The sequence below is a fragment of the Chiloscyllium punctatum genome, chromosome 11 (genome assembly GCF_047496795.1).
Source record: "Chiloscyllium punctatum isolate Juve2018m chromosome 11, sChiPun1.3, whole genome shotgun sequence".
Lineage (NCBI taxonomy): Eukaryota > Metazoa > Chordata > Chondrichthyes > Orectolobiformes > Hemiscylliidae > Chiloscyllium > Chiloscyllium punctatum.
The window spans coordinates 84,877,277-84,901,792 of NC_092749.1; the positions used below are offsets into that span (position 1 = coordinate 84,877,277).

Below are 24,516 nucleotides of genomic sequence, written 5' to 3' on the forward strand. Positions count from 1 at the left end.
CAGCTGCTATTTAGGTCATGAAAACGATTATTTGCAAAGTCACTTTTTCAAATTAGACAGAAACATTTAGAGCAGGTTTATCACGGCTATGCTGATCAGCCTGTGTTTTTTTTAACCTGTTACTTTAATTACACTGCTATTTACCCATACTAAACAGTCTGGTCTTGTGTAAAACTTTTGCATGAAAAGGTATTTGAGATAGGAGCATACCACTAGTTATTGAGTTAGTCATACAGCACAGAAACAGACCCTTCAATCCAACTTGTCCATGCCAACCAAATTTCCCATTTGTATGCACTTGGCCCTTATCTCTCTAAACCTTTCCTAGTCATGTACCTCTCTAACTATACCAGCATCTACCACTTCCTCTGGCAGTTCATTCCATATATGAACTACCCTGTGAGAGAAAACTTTGCCTCTCATGTCTCTTAAATCTTTTTCCTCTCAAGAGAAATAGAATCAGAGAATTCCTACAGTGTAGAAACAGGTCAACACTGACCTTCTAAACAGTAATCCACCCAGACCTATTCCCCTACCCTATTACTCTACATTTACCCCTGACTAGTATACATAATCTCCACACCCCTGAACACTATGGGTAATTTAGCATGGCCAATTCACCCAACCTGCACATCATTGGATTGTGGAAGGAAAACAGAGCACCTGGAGAAAACCCACACAGACACAGAACGCGCAATCTCCACAGAGACAGTTGCCTGTCAGTGATCCACCCAAGACTGGAATCGAACCTGGGTCACTGGCGCTGTGAGGCAGCAGTGCTAATAAGTGCGCCACTGTGCCACCCTAAAGTATCTCTCCAATACACATCAAATTATATTCTGCATTAAAATTAAGCATTCAAAAGACTTGAATACATGGCAGTGTATAAAACTTGCACTTCCAAGGTATCTAACTGACAAGATTTTTCTTTGATGCACTTTACTCAATCTAGTCAAAGTTGAGTCTTCCAACAGTTTCAAACAGCTGCTTGGGCCTCATGATCACCTTCATTGAAGAGCCCCTGAACATAACTGCAAACAATTAAGAGAGAGTAGCTTGGAAGTACAGATGAAAAAAAAAAGGGGACCTGATGAAGCTTTCGGTCTTGAACTCATCAGGACATGCAACATCCAAGCTACTGAACAAGATTCTGAGGGATAAGATATATGTGTATTTGAAAAGACAGGCTTTGATTAAGAGTGGTCAGCATGGCTTTGTGCATGGGAGATCATGCCTCACAAATTCGTTAAGAGTTCTGTGAAGAAGTGACCAGGAAGGTTGATGAGGGCAGGGCGGTAGACTGAGGCTATATGGATTTCAGTTAGGGCTTTGGTAAGATTCCACATGTTATGCTACTCTGGAAGATTAGATCGCATGGAACCCAGGGGAAGCTGGCAAATTGGATGCACAATTGGCTTGATGGTAGGAAGCAGAGGGTAATAGTGGAATAATGCTTGTCAGATTGGAGGCCAGTGAAATAGTGATGTGCCTCAGGGGTCAGTGCTGGGTCCATTACTGTTTTGTTATCCATGGATGAAAATGTACAAGGCATGATTAGTAAGATTGCAGATTACTTTGAAATAGGCGGTATTGTGCATTGTGAGGGAGGTTTATCAGAAATTGTAGCAGGACCTTGAACAGCTGTGGAACTGAGCAAGCAGTGGTAAATGGAGTTTAATACATAAAATGTGAGGTCTTGCATTTTAGAAAGTCAAATCAAGGTATGAGTTTCATGGTGAATGGTAGGGCCTTAAGGAGTGTAGTGGAACACAGGGACCTTGGAGTTCAAGTGCATGGTTCTCTGAAAGTGGAGTTACAGGTAGACAGGATAGTGAAGGCGGCTTTTGCACACTGGCTTTCATCAGTCAGCACACTGATTATAGAAGTTGGGAAGTTATGTTGCAGTTGTACAGGACATTGGTAAGAATACACTTAAGAGTATTGTGTTCAGTTTTGGTCACCTTGTTATAGGAAAGAAGTTATTAAACTGGAAAGAGTGCAGAAGAAAACTGCAAGCATGTTGTCAGGACTCAAGGGTCTCAGTAATAGGAAGAGGTTGGACAAGCTAGGAATTTTTTCACTACAGCACAGGTGACTGAGGGAGGAATCTTATAGAAGCGCATAAGATCAGGAGGCGCATGGATAAGGTAAATGCACTCAGTCTTTTTCCCAGGGTTGGGGAATCGAGGACTACAGGGCATCAGTTTAAGGTTCGAGGGGAAAAAAATGAAAGGGAACCTAAGGGCAATGTTTTTTACATAGAGGATAGTAAACATATGGAATGAGCTGCCAGTGGAAGTGGTTGAGGCGGGTACATTAACAACATTTAAAAGGCATTTGGACAAACACATGGATAGGAAAGGTTTAGAAGAATTTGGGCCAAATGCAGGGAAATAGGGTTGGATGGACATTTTGGTTAACATGAACCATTCTGGGCAGAAGGGCCTGTCTCCATGCTGTGGGACTCTAATTCCAAGAAATGGTCAATTGCATGTCTCTCAGCAGTAAGAGATATTGCTGCAAAGTGGAAACTTCCTTTTTTTTTGCTTAAAGCAGTGAAAATCTTCATCATGTAACCGAATGAGCTAAAAGTGTGCAAGTTTCGGACTTTAGCTTACTTTATCTACCAAAAGATAGTTTATTTACTTAGCAAGTGGAGTCTTCAAAGTACAACAGAACAGCTTCTTGAAAATCCAATTAAATTGAATATAATCACACATTACCGGTTGTGTCCAAAATCAATGCTCTTCACTTGTATCAGTGCAGGTTTCATGCATGACTGACAGCAAACATATTCAGTAATATTCATTTTTGTGGTGCTACCATTTGCAGCTTTTTAAATAAAAAGTGTTGTTTCCTTACCTTTTAGGTGTTACCATTTGTGCAAATAATGGCTACATCAAAACTCTTACCATGTGGCATTATCATGTAAATTGCCACACAGTGCATGACCTCTGCAACATTACCCTTACATTTCTGGTGCGGAAAATATCCATACTTACTGGGATCATTCAATGCCGGCTTCTTGGAGTCCATCCGTCCAGCTCCATATACAACTGTACGCCCCATCAACCCTATGCTGCCATTAGTTTGCAAGAAGTTGCTTCTGGTAGAATACAGTTTAGTAGTGGGTACTGTAGTCAATATTATATCGAGTGAAGGTTTGTTGTAAAATGTCTTGGCACTGACACCCATGTTGCCCTCAGCTTGTGTTGGGGTACATGCATGAATCGATGGACGTGGCTGAGGTGCCCCAACATAGGCGGAATCAGAAACTTGCTTGGGTCGTCTTATTGCATCCTTGGGTATTGGCTTTCTACAATGTTCACATTTTGTATGGTCTTCACTTTTTCTCCCACAATTTTTACATATACTGAAGAATTCATCGAGTGTCTGCCCCTGAAATTTGAAAAACAAGAGCGAAAAACTTTTTTTTTACAAAAATCTAGCATCACACAATCATGTACTCATACACACAAAGTCATACAGATGTACAGCATGGAAACAGACCGTTCGGTCCAACCTGTCCATGCTGACCAGATATCCCACCTGCCAGCACCCGGTCCATATCCTTCCAAACGCTTCCTATTCACATACCCATCCAAATGCCTCTTAAAATGTTGCAGTTGTACCAGCCTCCACCACATCGTCTGGCAGTTCATTCCATACACACACCACCCTCTCAGTAAAAACGTTGCCCCTTAGGTCTCTTTTATATCTTTCCCCTCTCACCCTAAACCTATGCCCTCTAGTTCTGGACTCCTCCACCCCAGGGAAAAGACTTTGCCTATTTACACTATACACGCCCCTCAATTTCGTAAACTCTAGAAGGTCACCCCTCAGCCTCCGATGCTCCAGGGAAAAACAGTCCCAGCCTGTTCAGCCTCTCCCTATAGCTCAAATCCTCCAACCCTGCCAACATCCTTGTAAATCTTTTCTGAACCCTTTCATGTTTCACAACATCTTTCCGATAGGAAGGAGAACAGAATTGCACGCAATATTCCAACAGTGGCCTAATCAGTGTCCTGTACAGCCGCAACATGACCTCCCAATTCCGGTACTCAATACTCTGACCAATAAAAGAAAGCATACCAAACGCCTTCTTCACTATCCTATCTACCTGCAACTCCACTTTCAAGGAGTTATGAACCTGCACTCCAAGGTCTCTTTGTTCAGCAACACTCCCTAGGACCTTACCATTAAGTGTACAAGTCCTGCTAAGATTTGCTTTCCCAAAATGCAGCACCTCGCATTTATCTGAATTAAACTCCATCTGCCACTTCTCAGCCCATGGCCCATTTGGTCAAGATCCTGTTGTAATCTGAGGTAACCCTCTTCGCTGTCCACTACACCTCCAATTTTGCTGTCATCTGCAAACGTACTAACTGTACCTCTTATGCTCACATCCAAATCATTTATGTAAATGACAAAAAGTAGAGGACCCAGCACCGACCCTTGTGGCACTCCACTGGTCACAGGCCTTCAGTCTGAAAAACAACCCTCCACCACCGCCTTCTGTCTTCTACCTTTGAGCCAGTTCTGTATCCAAATGGCTAGTTCTCCCTGTACTCCATGAGATCTAACCTCGCTAATTAGTTTCCCATGGGGAATCTTGCCGAAGCCCTTACTAAAGTCCATATAGATCACGTCTACCGCTCTGCCCTCATCAATCCTCTTTGTTACTTCCTCAAATCTTACCTCTCCTTCAATCTGAAATTTATCAAGATAACAGATTGAAATTAAACAAAAGACATGAAAAGCATTTTTCAATGTAAGGTGTTTGAATCTTTAAGAAAACCTTAAAACTCTGGGAACACTGAGGTGGCCTTTGCGGTGGAATCAATATATTTTGAGAAATGTACAGTTAACATTTATAATTTGAGTGTGTAGAACAGGGGAGGTAGGGGGAGGAGGAGGAGGAATGAACAAAAAGGAATGTCTGTGATGGGAAGTTCAAAGCGATTTTAAATAAACAAAATAAGTGTTGGTATGGAGCAAAAAAAACACAATGATAATGGAACAACAGGGAAATAAACAGGAGATCAGAAAAGGTATAAATGGCAAAGTAAAAGCAACCCCAACAAACCCCCTCCTATTTCTCCACTTTTTAGTGTTCTGCACTTGCTAATTAACTTACAAGAAAGCCAACATCACCAATTTCTTCCAGTTTTGTTGAAATGTCATTAAGTTTTCAGTAGTTATAACACTTTGCTTTGGGTAGATTTGAAAAATGTCAAAAGATCACAGTGTGTTGAAAACAATTTCAAGAAACCAAATTAAAAACAGAAAATTCTGGAAATGTTCTGATTAAACAGCATTTGAAAGAGAAAATAAAGCCCAATATCCCTGCAAGATTGCTTTGAGGACTTGTTTGACATGTAATGCCAGTTTAACAGATTTTCTGTTTGCTGTTAAACAACTTTCATCCAAAACATGAACTTGTGTTTTCACTTTCAGATGTCAGTGGGCCAGCTAAGTTTCCAGCTTTGCCTGCTTCAATTTATGGCTGTAATTACATACATTGAAGTTTTATACTCTCATTTTTTGTTCATTCTATCAAAGTATCAACTATATCAGTTACCCAACTGGACCTAGTTCAAAAAGCAATACACAACATAACCAAGATAAAAGATATCATGTAACTATTACTTCCATAATAAGGTGAACACATTGCAAGTCTAAACAATTTTCTATCCTGCATCAAATAACAGTGAAAAACAATTTCAGGCCTAGCTTGTTAATCAGAAAAATAACAAGTTGTATAATTACATTTATACACAAATATTAAAAGATAATTATAAAATATGAAAATATAAATCAAAATGTACAAAGCAGCACAAATTAGAATTTCTTTGCTTTTGCAATGTAGAAATAACCAACACATTGTTATTAAAATATTTTTTCAAAACTGCTTACAAAACTATTCAAGCCAGTGACAAATAAATGTTTTTAAAATCAAGTGAATCAATACCAAGATCAAGATGAAGATCCATTTTAATAGTCACTTGGTAATACAGAACTAGAGTATTGTTGAATAAAAGACAAACTTCTGATGCTTTTCACTAATTCATCAGGATAGAATTGCAAGAATACCAAATCGCTAAGGGAACAAAATTTACACTACATGAGAAGAGATTGGTGGGAAGGAGATCTTGCTTGCTCCAGGAATTGCCATATATCAGGGAACAGTTGCCAAGCTTTTGATTAAAATCAAGGATCTGTTTGATGAAACCAACACACTGCACACATGCACAAAAGCCCTTTGTGTCAGCAAATGCAGCCTACCACAATATAGACAGTTATTAAAATAATCTCATGAATTGATTTTCCTAACTAACACACTACTGATTGTTGCCAAATGCGAAAATGAAACTAATCGTTGAAATTGAAAATAAAAATTTTAATTTAAAATAAAAATTGAATTTTGTTTCATACTTTATTTCTGTGCTCCCATACACTGTTTCATTCAAATAGCATTAATTGGTATGTTAATTTGTGTAATCATATTTATGAGAGATATTCTTGCTTCAAATGGCATTCTCCTTAGTGTCAGTAAGCACAGGCTAAATTTAAAACAGGTACGTTAACTATGATTGATAAAGAGATTTACAATGAGTGTGCACCAGAGAAAGGCTGTCCTCAAGCTTTTATTCAGTTCAGAAAGGTGCACGAAAGTGATGCCTTGTTAGTGAATAGGATTGTCCACCAACAAAATTCCATGTTACTGGTCAAGGATTCTGTGAGTCATTGCATGGCTGATCAGTGCAATCCTCAAGTTGCATCCCCATCGCTATGAAAGGAAACTGGAGCGCCTGGAGTAAACCCACGCAGACACGGGGAGAATTTGCAAGCACCCTACGGTCGCCCATGGGTGAAATCGAACCTGGGTTCCTGGCAATGTGAAACAGCAGTGCCAACCACTGAACCACTATTTCCCTCACCTTTGGGAGCCTCCTTCAGGTTGGACTAATCTGAATGAGGGCCATCTGGGCATTGACATGTATGCTGTACTTCTTGAGGGAAACCTTTCATGGACTCTTTGAAGTACTTCCTTGGTTCTCCTCTTATTCAAGTGCTTTCCCTGAGTGAGGTGAAGATGATTAGCTTTGTCAGTCAGAACTCTGGCATCCTAATCAGCCCAGCGAATTGGTTTCTAATGGTTATGAACTCAACGCGGGTGCTATTGGTGGTTTCAAGATGTTAGTATGACTATCCTCGCAGTTAATGCGTTTCAAACAGCACTGATGATACTTCAAGGGTCTTGAGGTGGCATCCATACTCCAAGTAGTCTAAGTTTTGGAGCCATATAGAGGAGTCATAAGCATAACTACCTTATACACAAGGATCTTGGTATCAGTATGAATGCTGTGGTTGTTAAAACCTTTCACCTATAGCTGTGCTAATGTGGTGCTCGTGAATGGGATATGGCTTTAGATCTGCACATCATTGCCAATTTCAGAGGAGAAGTGGCTCCCCATGTGGGGGAAAGTGTTCCACATTTGGGTGGATTTCTCCAATAATCGCAATGGAGAGATTAGTGAAGGACAGGAGTCTTTATGAGGCGAAGACTGAGATCAGTTCTTTAATACGATTCTGAGACAGCAGAGATGGCATGTCTTCCATATACTGAAGTTTCATAACCGATATCAGTGTCGTTGATTTCAAGGTCCATACCAGTGGGAAGCTTAGTCTCGACAGGACGACAAATGGTGGCAATGAAGGTGGAGAAAGGGTGAAGGGAATGACACATCCTGCCTGATGGCCACTTACTACTATTGGTGAAAACAGTGACAAAATCTTGTCATGGTGGAGAAAGAGGGTGTTGATGAATTTTTCTGGAGAGCAAACCTTTGACAGAGGTTTTCCATAGCACTTCTTTACTGATTCAGTCAAAAGCCTTAGGTCAGATTGCTGAAGGCCATGTAGTGATTGGCATCCTAACAGGATTAAATAATTTCTAAGAATTCTGGGATGGAAAGTCAGATGGGTCAACTGGAGCGTATGTTCTGTGGGATGTATGAAGTCATTGAAATACTTGCAGAAAGTGTCTCTGGCTACACAAATCTGAAACTTAGGTTTTTGAACGTGAACAGTAGTTCAAGTCACTGTTGTACACTTATGAGGTAGATTGTACGCATAGGAAGGTGATTACAAGCTTTCAGACAGAGGGATTGAGTGATTACCAGGAAATCTAAGACAACCAGGAAGGTAAAGTAGAAATTCCCTCAGTGTAATGAGAATTCCAGTTTGGAAACTGGTGAGGATGATGCTTTGTAGTGCAGCCAGAGTCAAGCCCATGGCACGATGTGTAAGGAAGAAGAAGAATGGAAGGACAATAAATGTAGAGAATCCAGTGTCAGATGATCAGACACATGTTTCCGTGGCAATAAACATAATTCCAAATTGATATGTTGCCTTGTTGATGCTAGGGTCAACGATGTCACAGAGCAGATACATCTTTTCTTTTGTGGGGTGGCAAGGGGTGGAAAATGAAGGGAGGAAAGATGAAGAATCAGCCTCAATGGTACCAACAACACAGGTAGTAAAAGGGAAGAGGTCTTGAAGGCGGATTTCAGGGAGTTAGGAAGAAAAGTAAAAAAGCCAAACCTCAACAGCAGCAATCTCAGGATTTTGTCCTGCTAGTTAGCATAAGCATTCATGGATTTGATACATGGCTGGAGAACAGGTATAGGAAGGAGTGCATCAGATTTGAAAACTTGTAACTAATTCTGCGGCAGGTGGGACCTGTACAAGTTGAATGGGTTACACCTTACTAGGACTGATAACCTCATGGGGAGATCTGTTACTGCAATGCATGGAAATTTAGAAAATACTTAAAAAGGGATAAGCAGGATAGATGCAGGTAACATGTTTTTGCTTGCTGGGGAGTCTTGAACCAAGGGGCACAATTTAAAAATAATGGGATAGCATTTAGGTCTGAAATGAGGAGAATCTTTTATTCAGAGGGTTGTAAACCTTTAGAATTCCCCACAACAGAGTGCTACGGAAGCTTAGTCTTTAATTACAGTTAAGGCAGAGATTGATAGATTTCCGACTACCAATGGTGCACAGGGTAATGCAGATGGGGTGGGTAACAGCCATTGAAGTTTGATCAATTGTGATCACAATGAATGATGAAGCAGGCTCAAATGGCTTATTCCTGTACTGATAAGAGAAAGTGAGGACTGCAGATGCTGGAGATCAAAGTCGAGTGTGGTGCTGGAAAAGCACAGCAGCCCACGCAGCATCCAAGGAGCAGGAGAATCGACGTTTCCTGATGAAGGGCTTATGCCCGAATTTCTTATGTCTAGTGAATAGCTGCCCATCTGCAGCTATCCAGCACACCAGCTCTCCCTGCTCACCTGTCCACCCCCACAATGCATCCTACCCCTCCATCTCTCCTCTCTACTTCTTCCCCCTTACACCCCTCCCCACAACCAATCCCTCATCTCCCATCTCACACTCCTTTCTCTCACACAACTACACCATCCATCAAACCACATCCAACCCTCACCACAATGCCCTTGCCACTTTCCCATTTTTAGGCTCAAGACTCCCCAAAACCCCACCCGAGCCTTGCCCACATATTCACTATCTTTCCTGACCTCGAACTCTGAGGCAGGAACAGTCTGTCCTCAGTAAAGGGCTCATGTTCATGCCCCTCCACCCCCACCTAAGCAAGTTCCATGCCCTCCACGGCGCTGAGCTCTTCTTTTGCCACCTCTGTTTCCATGCCTTCTTCTTTGACAAAGACTCTCAACCACCCTCTGAGGACCCCTTCTCCCGACTCCAACCTTTTTCCACTTGGATAAGTCCTCTTAGACTCTTACCTACCTTGTAACTCTTTACTGCCAACGTGACGTCAGCTGTCTTTATTTCTCCACCTCCCCCTCACCTAATCCAACCTTACCCCTCTGAATGCGCAGCGCTCCATTCCTCCCACACCAACCCCATTTCACCATCAAACCTGCTGACAAAGGCAGCGCAGTGGTCTGGAGGATGGATCTCTTTGCCATAGAGGCAAAATGCCAGCTCTTTGATTCCATATCTTACTGCCCCCTTGACCACAATTCGACCATGGCTCATCAGGCCACTATCACCCACACTGGCCATGATCTCATTGCCTCCAGTGATCTTTCCTCCACCACCTCCAACCTCATATTCCCCCAGCCCGCACTGCCTAGTTCTACCTGCTGCCCAAGATCCGGCCAACCCATAGTCTCCGCATGTTCCTGCCCAACCGATCTCATATTTTCCTATGTTGAGTCCATTCCCAAACTACATCCGGGACACCAACCACATCCTCCACCTCTTTGGAAACAGCCAATTCTCTGGCCCCTAGCGTTTCATCTTCACTATGGATGTGCAGTCCTTATACATGCCCATTTCTCACAATGACAGCCTGTAGGGCTTCAGTTTCTTCCTCACCAACAGACCCATCCCGTCCCCCTCCACCAATACCCTTGGACACCCTGCAGAATTAATCCTCATCCTCAATAACTCTTCCTTTAACTCTTCCCCTTTCTTCCAAATCCAAAGGGTGGCCATGGGCACTTGCACTGACCCTAGTACACCTGCTTTTGTTGTTTATGTGGAAGTGGGTACTGCAGATGCTGGGAGGTTAGAGTCAAGATTAGAGCAGTGCTGGAAAGGCACAGCAGGCAGCACCCGAGACAGCATCCAAGGAGCAGGAAAATCAATGTTTCGGGCAAAAGACCTTCATCATTTTTTGTTGGCTATATCAAACAGTCCCTCTTCAGCATATACACAGGTAATGTTCCTGAACTCTTTTGCCATTATGTTGATGACTGTATCAGTGCTGCATCTTGGGCCCAGGCTGAACTGGAGCAGTTCATCGACTTTGCCAACAATTTCCACCCCACCCTTAAATTCACTTGGTCTATCTCAGACACCTGCCTCTTCTTCATTGACCTCTCAGGTGATAGTTCATGGACTGACATTTATTACAAACCCGCAGACTCCCATGATTACATCTCCACCCACCCCATAGCCCGCAACACCTTCCTGTTTTCCCAATTCCTCCGTCTTATCTGCTCTGACAAGCAGACGTTCCACTCCCAAGCATCCCAGATGTCCATCTATTTTAAACAACATGCTTCCCTCCCCGCCCCCAACCACCATCATCCAGACCACCTCCATTCCCTGGTCCACTGCTCTAAACCCCATCTCCCTTGAAATGCAATAAAGACAGGGTCCTCTCCTTGTCCTCACCTACCACCCACCAGGCCACACATCCAAAGCAACATCCTCAAATCTTTCCTCCAACTGCAACTAGACCCCATCACCAAGAATGCCTTCCTTTCCCCAACCCTCTCTGCCTTCCACAAGGACCATCCCCTTTGCCACTACTTGGTTTACGCCACCCTCCCCATCAACCCCCCTGAAAATTCTCCTACAGCCGTAAAAGATGTAAAACCTGGTGGCACACCACCCTCCCTCACCTCCATTCAGGGCCCCAAACAGTTCTTCCAGGTGAGAGAAAGGTTTACCTACCTCTCCACCAACCTAGTTTACTGTATCTGGTACTCCCAGTGTGGTCTTCTCTACATCGGAAAGAACAAACATAAAGCATGTTTCAGTGAGCATCTCAGCCAGGCCTGATAGGGCAAGCCTGACCTCCTAGTCACCGCTCATTTCAATTCCCTTTCCCATTCTCTCTCTGAAATGTCCATCCTCAGTTTCCTCCATAGTCACAGTGAATCAGACTGTAAATTTGAGGAACAACACTTTCTGCCTGGGCAGCATACAGCCCAGAAGATTCAACATTGAGTTCTCCAATTTCAAATAACCATCCCCACCCATGCCCCAACTCCCTTTCCTGCCCTACCTCCTCCCTTCCATCCATCCCTCTGACCAACCCCTCCTTCCAGCTACCAACTGGATTCATTGCTCCTACCTACCAAATTGTACCTAGCACCTGCATTTACTTAACACTACCTCACCACTTTGCCCTTCCCCTGACCCATAACCCTTCCTTCTCTTTATCTGCTGGTCCGCCTCCCCCCACCTCCATTCCTAAAGAAGGTTTATACCCAAAATGGCGACTTCACTTCCTGATGCTGTCTGGTTGCTGTGCTCTTCCAGCCTCCTGCTGGTCTACTCTGGATTCCAGCATCTGCAGCTTTTTGGTCCAAGTGGATAGGCTAGCAATGTTGAATCTTCAAATGGTCACAACATTGATTTACATGCCTTCCATGGTCTATAAAGGTAAAGGAATCCTTAATTGTTATGAGGAAAATTCACTTAAACCTTGTTGCAGTGACTAGATTATATTTGGCCGATCCATGTTCTGTAAAACCAGTCAAGTATAAGATGGGAGTAATACGATATTACTCAGCCGTGTCTCGGGCAACCCATATTCAAGTGGATACTATAAACCACGAGAATACATCTTATCATATACCCACAACACATCATTACTTTTACACAAGTCCAACAAATATTTTGTAATTGTTTTTTATGAGGAAAGCTGTATAATCATATTTGCCAGCAGATCTGAGGGTTAAAAAATTGGATTAGTAATTAGGAATAACGTGTTTAGTCAGGATGACTATTCCAGTTCGTTATCAGGCTTACAGATATGCTTGTCTGGGTTGACCATGGTATCTCATAACATTACCTGACATTAGTGCTCCATGTGACAATCAATTGAGTTATTGAATATTAAGCCCTACCAGACTCCACTTGCAATGCTGTCCTAATGAATACAAGGCAAAAAGCTTTGACAGCCTGCCCATTTTCTCATCAATATGCAATGTCCGTTTATATTATATTACCAAATCATATTGCATGGGATACACTGAGGTAAAGGGAGGATAAGACATTGCACATACAAATCAAGCCTGTGGGGTAGACTTCAAAAATAAAATAAAAGGTTATAATTCATATCCAGGGCCATAAAGGACATGATGCAAGCCAGAAAAATTGGCTGAACTTGAGAACCTGAGCTCAAATAACTGAAGTTGAGAAGCCCCTGGGAACAGAACTAATGCTCTATTTTAGCTTACAGATTTTAACATTCCAAATCACAGTGAAAGGTACTACCTTCACCTATAGTCTGATTAAACAATTTCATTGCAGAAATTGGAAGCAGGCAAAAAAGTGGAGTTGAAATTCAAGATAAACCATCACCATAAGGACAGCACAGTGGCTAGCACTGCTGCCTCACAGCGCCAGGAACCTGGGTTTGATTCTACCCTCTAGCGACTGCATGGAGTTTGCTCATTCTCAGTGTCTGCTAGGTTTCCTCTGGATGCTCCAGTTTTTCTTCCCAAAATCCAAAGATGTGCAGGCTATATGGATTGGCCGTGCTAAATTGCCCATACGGTGTAGGAATGCTCAGTTGATTCGCCTTGGGGAAAAACTGGGATAGGGTTGGGGGGGGGGGGGGGGGGGGGGGGGGCGCATGGTGGAGGGGCACGGAATGGGTCTGGGTGGGATGCTCTTCAGAGACCTAGTGTGGACATGATGGACCAAATAGCCTGCTTCCAACCTGTAGGGGTTCTATGAGTGACGGAGAAGTGTGCTGTATAAAAACTCTTGACTCGTTATCTTGTGTTCCGATTGTGCTGGCAGAATCTATTAAGATCATAACAGCAAGTCACTTCAAATCATAATCAGATAGAGACAACATGGTTATAAAAAGGAAGACGAGTGACTAATTCATTAGGGTTGTTTAAGGAAGTGACAAGCAAAGATCATAAAGAGAAAACAGTGAATTTACTGTACTTAAGATTTCCAGAAGATATTTGAAAAGGTGCCAGAATAGAATCTCTACAGTGAAGAAACAGGCCTCTCGGCCCAACAAATCCACACCGACCCTTGGAAGATCATCCCATTTAGACCCATCCCCTTACCCTATCCCTACAACCCAGAATTTCCTATGACTAACCTGAACACTATAGGCAATTTAGCATGGCCAATGCATCTAACTTGCATATCTTTGGATTAGTGGTGCTGGAAGAGCACAGCAGTTCAGGCAGCATTCAAGCAGCTACGAAATCGACGTTTCGGGCAAAAGCCCTTCATCAGGAATAAAGGCAGTGAGCCTGAAGTGTGGAGAGATAAGCTAGAGGAGGGTGGGGGTAGGGAGAAAGTAGCATAGAGTACAATGGGTGAGTGGGGGAGGGGATGAAGGTAATAGGTCAAGGAGGAGAGGGTGGAGTGGATAGGTGGAAAAGAAGATAGGCAGGTAGGACAAGTCCGGACAAGTCAAGGGGACAGTTACTGAGCTGGAAGTTTAGAACTAGGGTGAGGTGGGGGAAGGGGAAATGAGGAAACTGTTGAAGTCTAGCTTTAGCCCGAAACGTCAATTTCGAAGCTGCTTGGATGCTGCCTGAACTTCTGGAACCGAACCTAGGCCCCTGGTGCTTTGAGGCAGAATGCTAACCACTGAGCCACCGTGCCACCCTGGATTGAATGTCCTGGTATATGAATCACAAGTAGTTAAAATAGGGCAAGTGATGGGGAAAACAATGGAAAGTTGTTGTTTATTGTGAAAGGAACGGAACATAAAAGGGGCCTTTTGCTACAATTGTGTAGGACACTGGTGAGGCCATATCTGGTGTACGGTGTACAGTTTTCATCTCATTTAAGAGGGTATGTAAATTTGTTAGAGAAGATTCAATCGACTGACACCTAAGATGAGGGGATCATCTTATGAGAAAATCTGACAGGATGGGCCACTTTCCATTAGAATTTAGAAGAATGTGAGGCAATCTTATTGAGACATACAAGATACAAGGTAATTTGTCAAGGAACATACTGAAAGGATGTTCAGCTGTGTTGAAGAAACTAGAACTATGAAACACAGTTTAAAAATAATGAGTGTCCCACTTAATCTTTGAAACTCCAGCCCAGAGAATGATGGAGATGGGATCACTGAATATTTTTAAATCACAGGTAGATAGAGCGCTAACCAATAAGTCAGTCAGGTATTAACATGGAGTTCAGGCCACAAATCAAATCAACCATGGTCTTACTGAATGGCAGAGAAAGCTGGAGGGCCTAAATTGCTGATTTGTACTCTATGTTCAAAAGTATGTAGGAGTTAGGTCTCACTTAATTTGAATATTTCAACCAGACTTGCAACACAATTTCTATCTTCTTGAACCACTTCCTATACCAATCAAGAAGCTTGCTTTTATAATAAAACAATTCATGGCTGCAAATCATTTCATGCAGTGCATTCCATTTAGAATTCTATATAACTAATGTTGCCACCATAATTATTTGACACTGAGACAACTGCTAAAGACATCTGAATAATCAGCACAGATAAACATGTGTCAAGATAAAAATGATTAATAATACCAACTTCCATTACTTTCTCTCCCAGAATGTCATGGACCTTACTGAAAATGTCAGGCGTATCAAAGGACCTTCCCTCCTCAGACATAACTGTGTGGTCTCAACTTGTTTTTTGCATTTATAGTTCTAGCACCAATCTCGCTATACATGGAAAGAAAATTACCAATGCCCACCTCTGTATGTGTCGGATTTTGCGCAGCAGAAGCTTCAACAGCTGTTGATCCTGTCAATGCTGCCGTTAAGCCTTCTTTCAGTCGCTTTGTCGAAACATGTCTTTTAATATTTGGTACAGAATACATCTGTTCTTCTAATTCTGGAGAGCCTACATCTATCAAACAAAATGCAAAGATTGAGCTCAGTAAAGAGTTTCGAGAACTCAAAATGCTTCATCAATATAAAGAGACCATTAAACTTGAAGTACGCTTACAAAAGTAAATTAGTGAACATCTATTGCAAATGCCATAGCGTACTGGCTTAAACCTGGTGCATGTCAGTCAGTCCATGATTAACTATATTTTTCTTTCCACAAGTACTGCTTGATGTGTATTTCTAGCTTTTTCTGTTTTTATTTCAGCTCTATGGACAGCATTTTAAGAATATATGACTGACATACAGGTATCTCAGACATATAGGAAGTATAGCTGAACAAAGAGACCTTGGAGTGCAGGTTCATAGCTCCTTGAAAGTGGAGGCAAATGAAGGCAGCATTTAGTATGCTTTCCTTTATCGGTCAGAGCATTGAGGACAGGAGTTGGGAGGTCATGTTGCAGCTGTACAGGACATTGGTTAGGGCACTGTTGGAATATTGCATGTAATTCTGGTCTCTTTCCTATCAGAAAGACATTGTGAAACTTGAAAGGGTTCAGAAAAGATTTACAAGGATGTTGCCAGGGTTGGAGGATTTGAGCTACAGGGAGAGGCTGAACAGGCTGGGGCTGTTTTCCCTGGAGCGTCAGAGGCTGAGGTGTGACCTCCTAGAGGTTTACAAAATTATGAGGGGAATGGATAGGGTAAATAGGCAAAGTCCTCTCCCTGGGGTGGGGGAGTCCAGAACTAGCGGGGATAGGTTTATGGTGAGAGGGGAAAGATCTAAGAGAGACCCAAGGGGCAACTTTTTCACACAGAGGGTGGTACATGTATGGAATGTGCTGCCAGAGGAAGTGGTGCAACATTATAAGGCATTTGGATGGGTATATGAATAGGAAGGCTTTGGTGGGATATGGGCCGGGTGCTGGCAGGTGGGACTAGAATGGATTGGGTTACCTGGTCGGCATGGACGGGTTGGACCGAAGTGTCTGTTTCCATGCTGTACATCTCTATGACTCTATAACTGATCTCTAACCTCCACAGATGATTAAAAGCAAAAAAGTTATGAATCAGCTTTAAACTACAGACTCACCTTTCCTATCAGACTCCATTAAAATAATACTGTCCACTGGAATCCTTTGAACATCAGCTGGATATTCTTTTCTGAAAGTATATAAATGATTTTAACAGAAATTGGTCTTTCTGCCAAATAGATTTCGCAATCCACTGCATAACCTAAACAGCCACGCAACATCTAATTAAGCACTCTTTTCAACAAACCAAAAAGATTAGATTATTAGATTAGATTACATTATATTACAGTGTGGAAACAGGCCCTTCGGCCCAACAATTCCACACCGACCCGCCAAAGCGCAACCCACCCATACCCTTACATTTATCCCCTACCTAACACTACAGGCAATTTAGCATGGCCAATTCACCTGACCTGCACATCTTTGGACTGTGGGAGGAAGCCGGAGCACCCAGAGGAAACCCACGCAGACACAGGGAGAATGCACAAACTCCACACAGTCAGTCGCCCGAGGCGGGAATTGAACCCGAGTCTCTGGCGCTGTGAGGCAGCAGTGCTAACCACACTCCTGCATCCAGCAGCCATAGTATTAAAGCCAGTTACAACTTAGTGCTTATTCATATTCAGTTTGAAAAGTTATTGCTAATACAAAACAGGTACTGTTTTAAGATCGTCAAACCCACCCATCACTTTTGTCAACCTGAAAGTTTATTGCAATTCCATTGAGCTCATTTCACCATTCAACACAATCACAGCTGATCCTCTATCTTAATACCATATGCCTGCATTTTTCTTTACTTTGACATCTTTAGCATCTTAAAAATCTATACTCCTTTCTTTAAAGATATTCCGTGACTTGGTCTCCACAGCTTTCTGTGGTACAGATTTCCACAGGTTCACCACCTTCAGAGAAGGTCTTTCTCATTAGTACAAAATGACCTATCCCACATCCCAAGACTGCATCCATTCTGACTATGTTTCAATAAGATCCCTTTACACTCTTCTAAAATCCAGTGAATAAAGGCAGTTGACCCAATTTCCCCTCAGGAATGAGTCTGGTGAATTGTCACTGCACTACCTCTATGGCAAGCAATGAGGCCAAACCTTCATGTAATGCCTGGCTGCATTAAGAGTTGCTTGCTCTTCTTCTCAAACTCTCTTACAATGAAGGCTAACATATTATATACATTCCCAAGTGTTTGCTGCACATGCAAGTAATTATGCATAAAACAATTTTAAATAACATTACAAGATGTAAGCCTAAGCACATGCAATTAAATTCTGAAGAAAACAACACAATTAAGGTTTGACATGAAACCTCACATGACACGAGTTGCTTTTGAAAGAAGCATGAAAGAATGGGAACTATTATTCAGCAGCAACAGTCCTGGCAGAGTGTATTAACTATATTAAGCAAAGCACATTCACACTGACAATTATCCACTTAAAAGCTTGTACTTGTGCAAAACAAGGAAGAGTAATTTTTTAACAATGGATTCCAGTTTAATTTTTATTGAGTTAATCAATGCTATATTTTCATAATACAAGTGTAGATAAAGGGTCTTCTGGCACAGGGGCAGTGACCCTAACTTTGGGTCATAAAGGTCTGCATTCAAATATAAACCTGAAGACATATCTGAACAGATTTCTGAAAAATATTTACATGTGACAATAAGGGGTTGCGTGGCACAGTATAGCATCCTTATTCCTTGGTGAGAAGGTCCAGGTTCAAGTCATACCCGTCCTGGGAGGTAGTCATAACATATCCAAACAGACTGATTAAAATAATTATGGTGAAGTTATTGCTACCTAGTACAACGTAACTTCTCTTCTGTTTATAGGGCAATGTTGGAGCTGTATAAAACTGTGGTTAGGCCACACAGTGTGCAGCACTATAGGATGAGATTGCACTGGAGGGCGTGCAGAAAAGGTTCACCAGGATATTGCCTGGGTTGGAGCCTCTTAGCTATGAAAAGATAGGTGTGGGTCATTTTCTTTAAATCAGAAAAGGTTGAGGTGAAACGTGATTGAGGTGTATAAGATCATGAGAAGCATGGACAGGATGATATAAAGCAGCTGTACCCTTTAGCTGAAGGGTCAAAAACAAGAGGGCATAATGTTAAGATGAAAGGCATGAGGCTTAGAGGGGATTTGAGAAAAATTACTTTCACCCAAACGGGAATGGGAATCTGGAATATACTAGTTGTGAGGGTAAAAAAGGTAGGAGAATGCCTTTAAAAAGTACTTTGATGAGCCCTCGAAATGTCACAAGATTCAAGGCTATGAGTGAAATGCTCGAAAGTGAGATTTAGTGCAGTTAGATTGGCACAGACTTGATGGGTTTAAGGGCCTCCTCAGTGAGGTATGACCCTGTGAGAAGACATTAGAAAAAGCTATTGAGAATTGTCACAAATTTTAGTGCACAAACAAATTTGCAGCTCATTGGGCATTCTGTATCAATCTTTTGGGTACCAAATGCTTTTTCAGGATTTTACAACTATTCTTTCACAACAGTGTAATTAACCACAAGTTACTTTCTCTAGATTGCAAATGTAATCTTAATTTCCAATGAAATAAATCTGAAGTAGATATTAGGACTAATTAGTATGGTGTGGAGATGTTGACGAATAGTCAGCTTTCTACAGCAGCAGATAGCTTAATGATGGACTAATGATCACTTCTTGAAACATTGCAATGGATCTTCCGAATCAAGCTTATTCTGCACTACTCCAATCTGAAACTGCTTAGATCTCTTCACCGATTATGAAGAATTGTTTCAATTTATGACACTTAGGTTCTATAGTAGAACAAAACTACAAGAAAATTATCTACAGCTTTGGAACAGATATGAATCTTGTTTGCACAAAACTTGTTAGTGAACAGCAAAATTAAACCGAAGGAACTTCAATTGTATGTTCACATTGAGCACAGCATGCAAGATCAAAATTTAAAGGGATTGGATCAGTGAACAGTATGATCAGAATTAAAGTACACGTGCATTACTTTTGCAATGTTTGTTATGCTATACTAATTGTCAAAAAAACATGACTCGATTGCCAAGATCACACAGAACACCTGTGGTGGAGAATGGAAAAATGCCATTTTGGAAAAAAAAATGGTAAGATGAGATGAGCTGAACCAGCACACTTGCATGCCTTGACCGTACTCATTTTAAATGAAGTCCCAAGCAAATGACAAGCGCACAATGCATTTACACTAATTAAGTGATTTAAGAGTGTGCAACTCCAAACCCAGCTGTTATGTGAAAACATTAATGACACTTACCCCTCATCAGATAAGCCAAGATTGCTTTTAAGAAAATGAGAAAAAGTAATAAACTCACATTAATGTTACAGGTTGACACAGAGCAAAATATTAGTATATTACAGGTTTTATTTTTTAGTTTCTTTAGAAGTCAACGATAAAACACTATTTCCAGTTATACAGACTCCTTAAAAGCCTGATTATTTTAAAAATAAACTGTAAAATGTCCAACAACAGCACTAATTAAACTAAGTGCTTAATCAGGAGATGCTTTGTAAATTCCAATTTATTTTAAAATTTAGAATTTTACTTGATGTATCATATTTCCAGTTTAATCTCTTTAAAATGCAGTATAAAATTTGAAAAAAAGCTTTCAGTAAAATGCTTCTGCCACTTTCAATTTACACTACCTATCCCACTTTGGGTGTTGAGGCGTTTGGAGTCCAAAGACAAGACCTTTATCATAGAGATTTAGACCAAATGTTGCTCCATCATTTAAATGCCATAAAGTGTTAATCACAAATTGAAAATACTGGAGAGCTGAGCAACATTAAAGTGCTGCTACTCAGATATTACATCATGACGACTTACCTGGAGGCTACGATTTAATTAGGGCAGAATGAATTTCAGTGGTTTGAAAACTGGTACTATAATCCAATCATGTGCAGATATGCATCGATAAGGCAAGTTCAAATATGCAAAGAACCACACAATTTCCAACCTGTACTGAAACTATCTTTTCTGCCTGAGATAGCTAACCAAAATCTTGACTGATTCTGTGCATGTGGTGACTGAAGTACTGGCGTGATTTATTTGGAAATGCTGTTCAAATGTGTACTTCCCTCTCACCAAGTTACCACAAAAATCTTTTCCCCACCTCCCAAATTTACTGTAAAATATTCATGAGCAAGCAATCAGTAGTAGTTACAGTATGAGTAACTAAAAAATTGAAAACAATTCATTTTCCAAAAAAAAAAGTGTTGCATTCATATGACACCAAACTATTCAGCATATACTGATCAAAATAATTTTGGCTTTGTTAATACAAAGTGAACAGATTAGTTAACAGCTGAAAATAACCAATATGAATAATATTAAAGAGAAACATCAGTTACAGTTCCTAACTGATTGATACATTAGGATTTCTTTTACCACTACTTTTTACTACATAATTACATGAATTAGGATGAAATGTTTCAAGCGTACACATTTGGTCATTTGCTTAAATCTCAAAAATTTGATGAAAGCATGGACATCACAAAAGCAAATCCCCCCACATAGAAGATTATTTAATTTCTTCAAATTTCAGCATTTGAATTTGATCGATATTCCATAAAAAATGCTACAAATGATCACTGAAAGAAACTTGATACATTAGGTGAACTTAACAGGGATCAGATAGTCAAAAATTAATTTAACTTATTGCATGTAACTGATTTATGTTAGACAGTTTTTCTGTGTTTCTAGCAAGTCCCATGCTCTCCAAAACATATACAGTCCCTCTGCTGGTAATTTTAATTAGGCTATAGATATTATATTAATGCTCTCAAAAGCTAATAACAGCACTTAAAAATTAGGATTATGCTCAACGAAATGCTGGCAGGCTTATGCTAGTGGAAATTTTAAAAAAAATATAACTCATGATTCAAAAGACTTTTAGAACTTGTGACTGCTTCCTATGCGACTCCTTTCTCATGCTTACATCCACATTCAACCCCAATCACTGCCAACTACGAGATTTTAAATAGGTGAATGCATAAAAGGAATCTAGATGAGTTTATACTTTTTTTCAAAAGATATTGTTATTGTTTGACGGAGGTTTTTCCAACATTTCACATCCAAAGGACTTGCTTTAATGGAGGTCAATGGAGACAGTTTTGTTATTGGAAATTAATGTTTATTTTAACCACAAAAGGTATTAGCTTTAAACAGAAACATTGGTTACAATCAGTTAACAAAACATTAACATCTTAGGCTTTCAAAATAGAGGCACAAGTGTAGGAAGCTATGCTGACGTCGTACAAAAACTTCAGTTTGGTTACAGTTGGAAAAATATGTTCAACTTCAGATGACATAACTTTGGAAGATTTTGAAGACTTTGAAGAAACGGTGAGAGGTTTATAGCTGTACACCTGCAACTTGCCTGTGTAGATAGATTGAAACAGTAGGGTTTTTCAAGAGCAGAAAGTGATTAAGAGGAAACCTGATAGAGATATCTAAAATCATGAAGGATTTGAGTGAGTAAATAAACAAATTGTTTTTGGCAGTCAGGAATGTACAGATTTAAAGTGGGGGCTGGCAAAAGAACCACAATGGAATCAGCAAAACCATTTTTAGAGATAAGTGGTTAACTGGAGAAGAGGATAGTCACGTAGGCGTAAAAAAATTAAATCATATAGATAAAAGGTATAGTTGAAAGTAGGACCACAAGTACTAAATGAACGAAAATTCCATAACAAAAAGAGTTTCATTGGGTAATGTCCATTGTTATCTTTGACTTTTGTTATGATTGGAACCTAACACAATATAGTGCCTGGCTTAAACAAGGTTGCTTCAAAAACTGCTATCGGAAATTAGATGCCCATTTGATGCCATCAAAATAAACTACAAAATGAATAGCAATTTAGCTCAACAATCTGAACAAATCATACAAAGGCTCTGCAACTTTGTTTATTTCACTCAATAAAACTCCATTATGTGCCCATGATTAAAGGATGCAAATGCAGTAAGTGATAAAAATCCAAGTACATATTTCCAACATTCTTACACGATCGAAAACCGGATGAAGAAAATCATTAAGTACCCGATAACATTTTGTTTCAAGAAAATAAAGCTAACATCTCAGATAACACTTCTTCCTGTGATCAGGGCTATAAATAAAGCAGCAAACCTGCAAGGAAGGTGAACTGATGAAGCAATCAGCAGCTGAGTGACAACTAATATTTGTCACAAATCTCCAAAATGTGAATTAGCACCATTAAAACAAAAAGAACCAAGAATTGTTCTCAAATGGTAGCTGTACCATATCAAAAGATTGCTGGTTGAAATCCTACTGTGAAGATTTAAATACAAAAAAATGGGGAGCTGGTTATGCAGTAATAATGTCACTAGGATAGTAATCCAGAGGCCCAGGCAACATCCTGAGGATATTGAGTCAAATTTCACTTAGGCAGCAGGGCACGCAGCAGGTGCTGAGGGAACAAATCTATTTTGACTGCACAACCTCAGGTCTAAATGTTGCAGATGCATCTGTCCATGACAAGATAGGTGTAGTGGCCACAGCACACATTTTGTGAAAGAGAAGCCCCTTCTTCACACTGAATGTATCTTTCATTGGGTAGCATGGTACTAAAACTATATCAAATGGGATAGTATCAGAACAGAGCTTGCAACAGTGGAATTATATTCAACAACTATCTGTAAGCTCACAACCTGGCATATCCCTCACTATACCATTGCATTCAAGTCCTGAAGAAGGGTTACACCCAAAATGTTAATTTCTCCACCTCCTGATGCTGCCTCACTTGCCGTGTTCTTCCAACCGCCTACTTGTCTCCCTTGGATTCCAGCATCTGCAGTTTTGTTTTGTTTTTTTCAGTCAAGGGATCAATGCAGTGCAATAAAGTATACAGGACAGCACAACATGAGCAGCACCAGGAATGAAAGAGTCAACCTGGTAAAGCTACAACTCAGGACCATTTGGATACCATACAGTAGAACGACATGCAATAAGCACAGCTAAATGATCCCACAACCAGTGGATCAGATAAAGCTCTGATGTTCTGCTACTTCCAGCTGTGAACGGTAGTGGATGATTAAACAACAATCAATCGGAGCAAACTCCACTAATATGTCTATCTACAATGATAGGGGAGTCTAGCACAACAATATAAAAGACAGGGCTGAAATGTTTGCAGCCAGAAGTTCTAATTGTATGATCTGACCCAGCCTCCTCCCAAGAATCCCAGGATCACAGATGCCAGTCTTCTACCAATGCTATTCACCACATGATATCAACAAACTGCTGACAACCAGTATGGCAGTATGGTAACATGACAGAAGACATGCTCCAAAGTGAAATTAATCCCTAACTAAGCTGTTGTGTATTGTTACAACAGTTGAAAATACCTATTTGGAAAAATTGCCTAAACATGTCCTATCCACAAATGCACGACAGATCAAACTAGTGCTAAACCAGTTATTCATTAAGCAAAATAACAAAGTGCCATTGACAGTGTCATCAAATGATACATAACAATTACATGAACCTTGGATGACCAGGGATGTTATGACTTTGGTTAAAAAAAAAGGAAGCATACGCAACATCTAGGAGGATGGGAACTGACGAAGCCCTTGAAGTATATAAGGTAAGTAGGAAACTTAAGCAAAGATTTAGAAGGGCTAAAAGGGGCCATGAAAAGTCATTAGCAAACAGGATAAAGAAGAATCCAAAGGCTATTTATACAGACATAACAAGCAAGAGGGTAGCCAGGGAAAGGGTTGGTCCAATCAAGGATGAGGGAGTGAATCAATGGGCGTAGCCAGAAGAGGGAGGTGAAGTCCTAAACAAATACTCTGTCAGT

General features: G+C 40.8%; 1 protein-coding gene across 11 annotated transcripts in view; it reads right to left on the reverse strand.

The window, feature by feature from the left end:
- Nucleotides 1-24,516, reverse strand: part of senp6a (SUMO specific peptidase 6a) — a 160,230-nt gene that overhangs the window by 66,323 nt on the left and 69,391 nt on the right. For 9 of the 11 annotated variants that reach the window (XM_072581152.1, XM_072581156.1, XM_072581155.1 and 6 more), the window contains 4 exons: nucleotides 19,955-19,978; nucleotides 16,730-16,800; nucleotides 15,504-15,658; nucleotides 3,003-3,399 (listed from right to left, as the gene is read on the reverse strand). In XM_072581152.1, coding sequence (XP_072437253.1) covers nucleotides 3,003-3,399; nucleotides 15,504-15,658; nucleotides 16,730-16,800; nucleotides 19,955-19,978 — 647 coding nt within the window. The remainder of the gene's footprint in view (nucleotides 1-3,002; nucleotides 3,400-15,503; nucleotides 15,659-16,729; nucleotides 16,801-19,954; nucleotides 19,979-24,516) is intronic. The other 2 variants (XM_072581154.1, XM_072581161.1) reach the window with 1 other exon arrangement.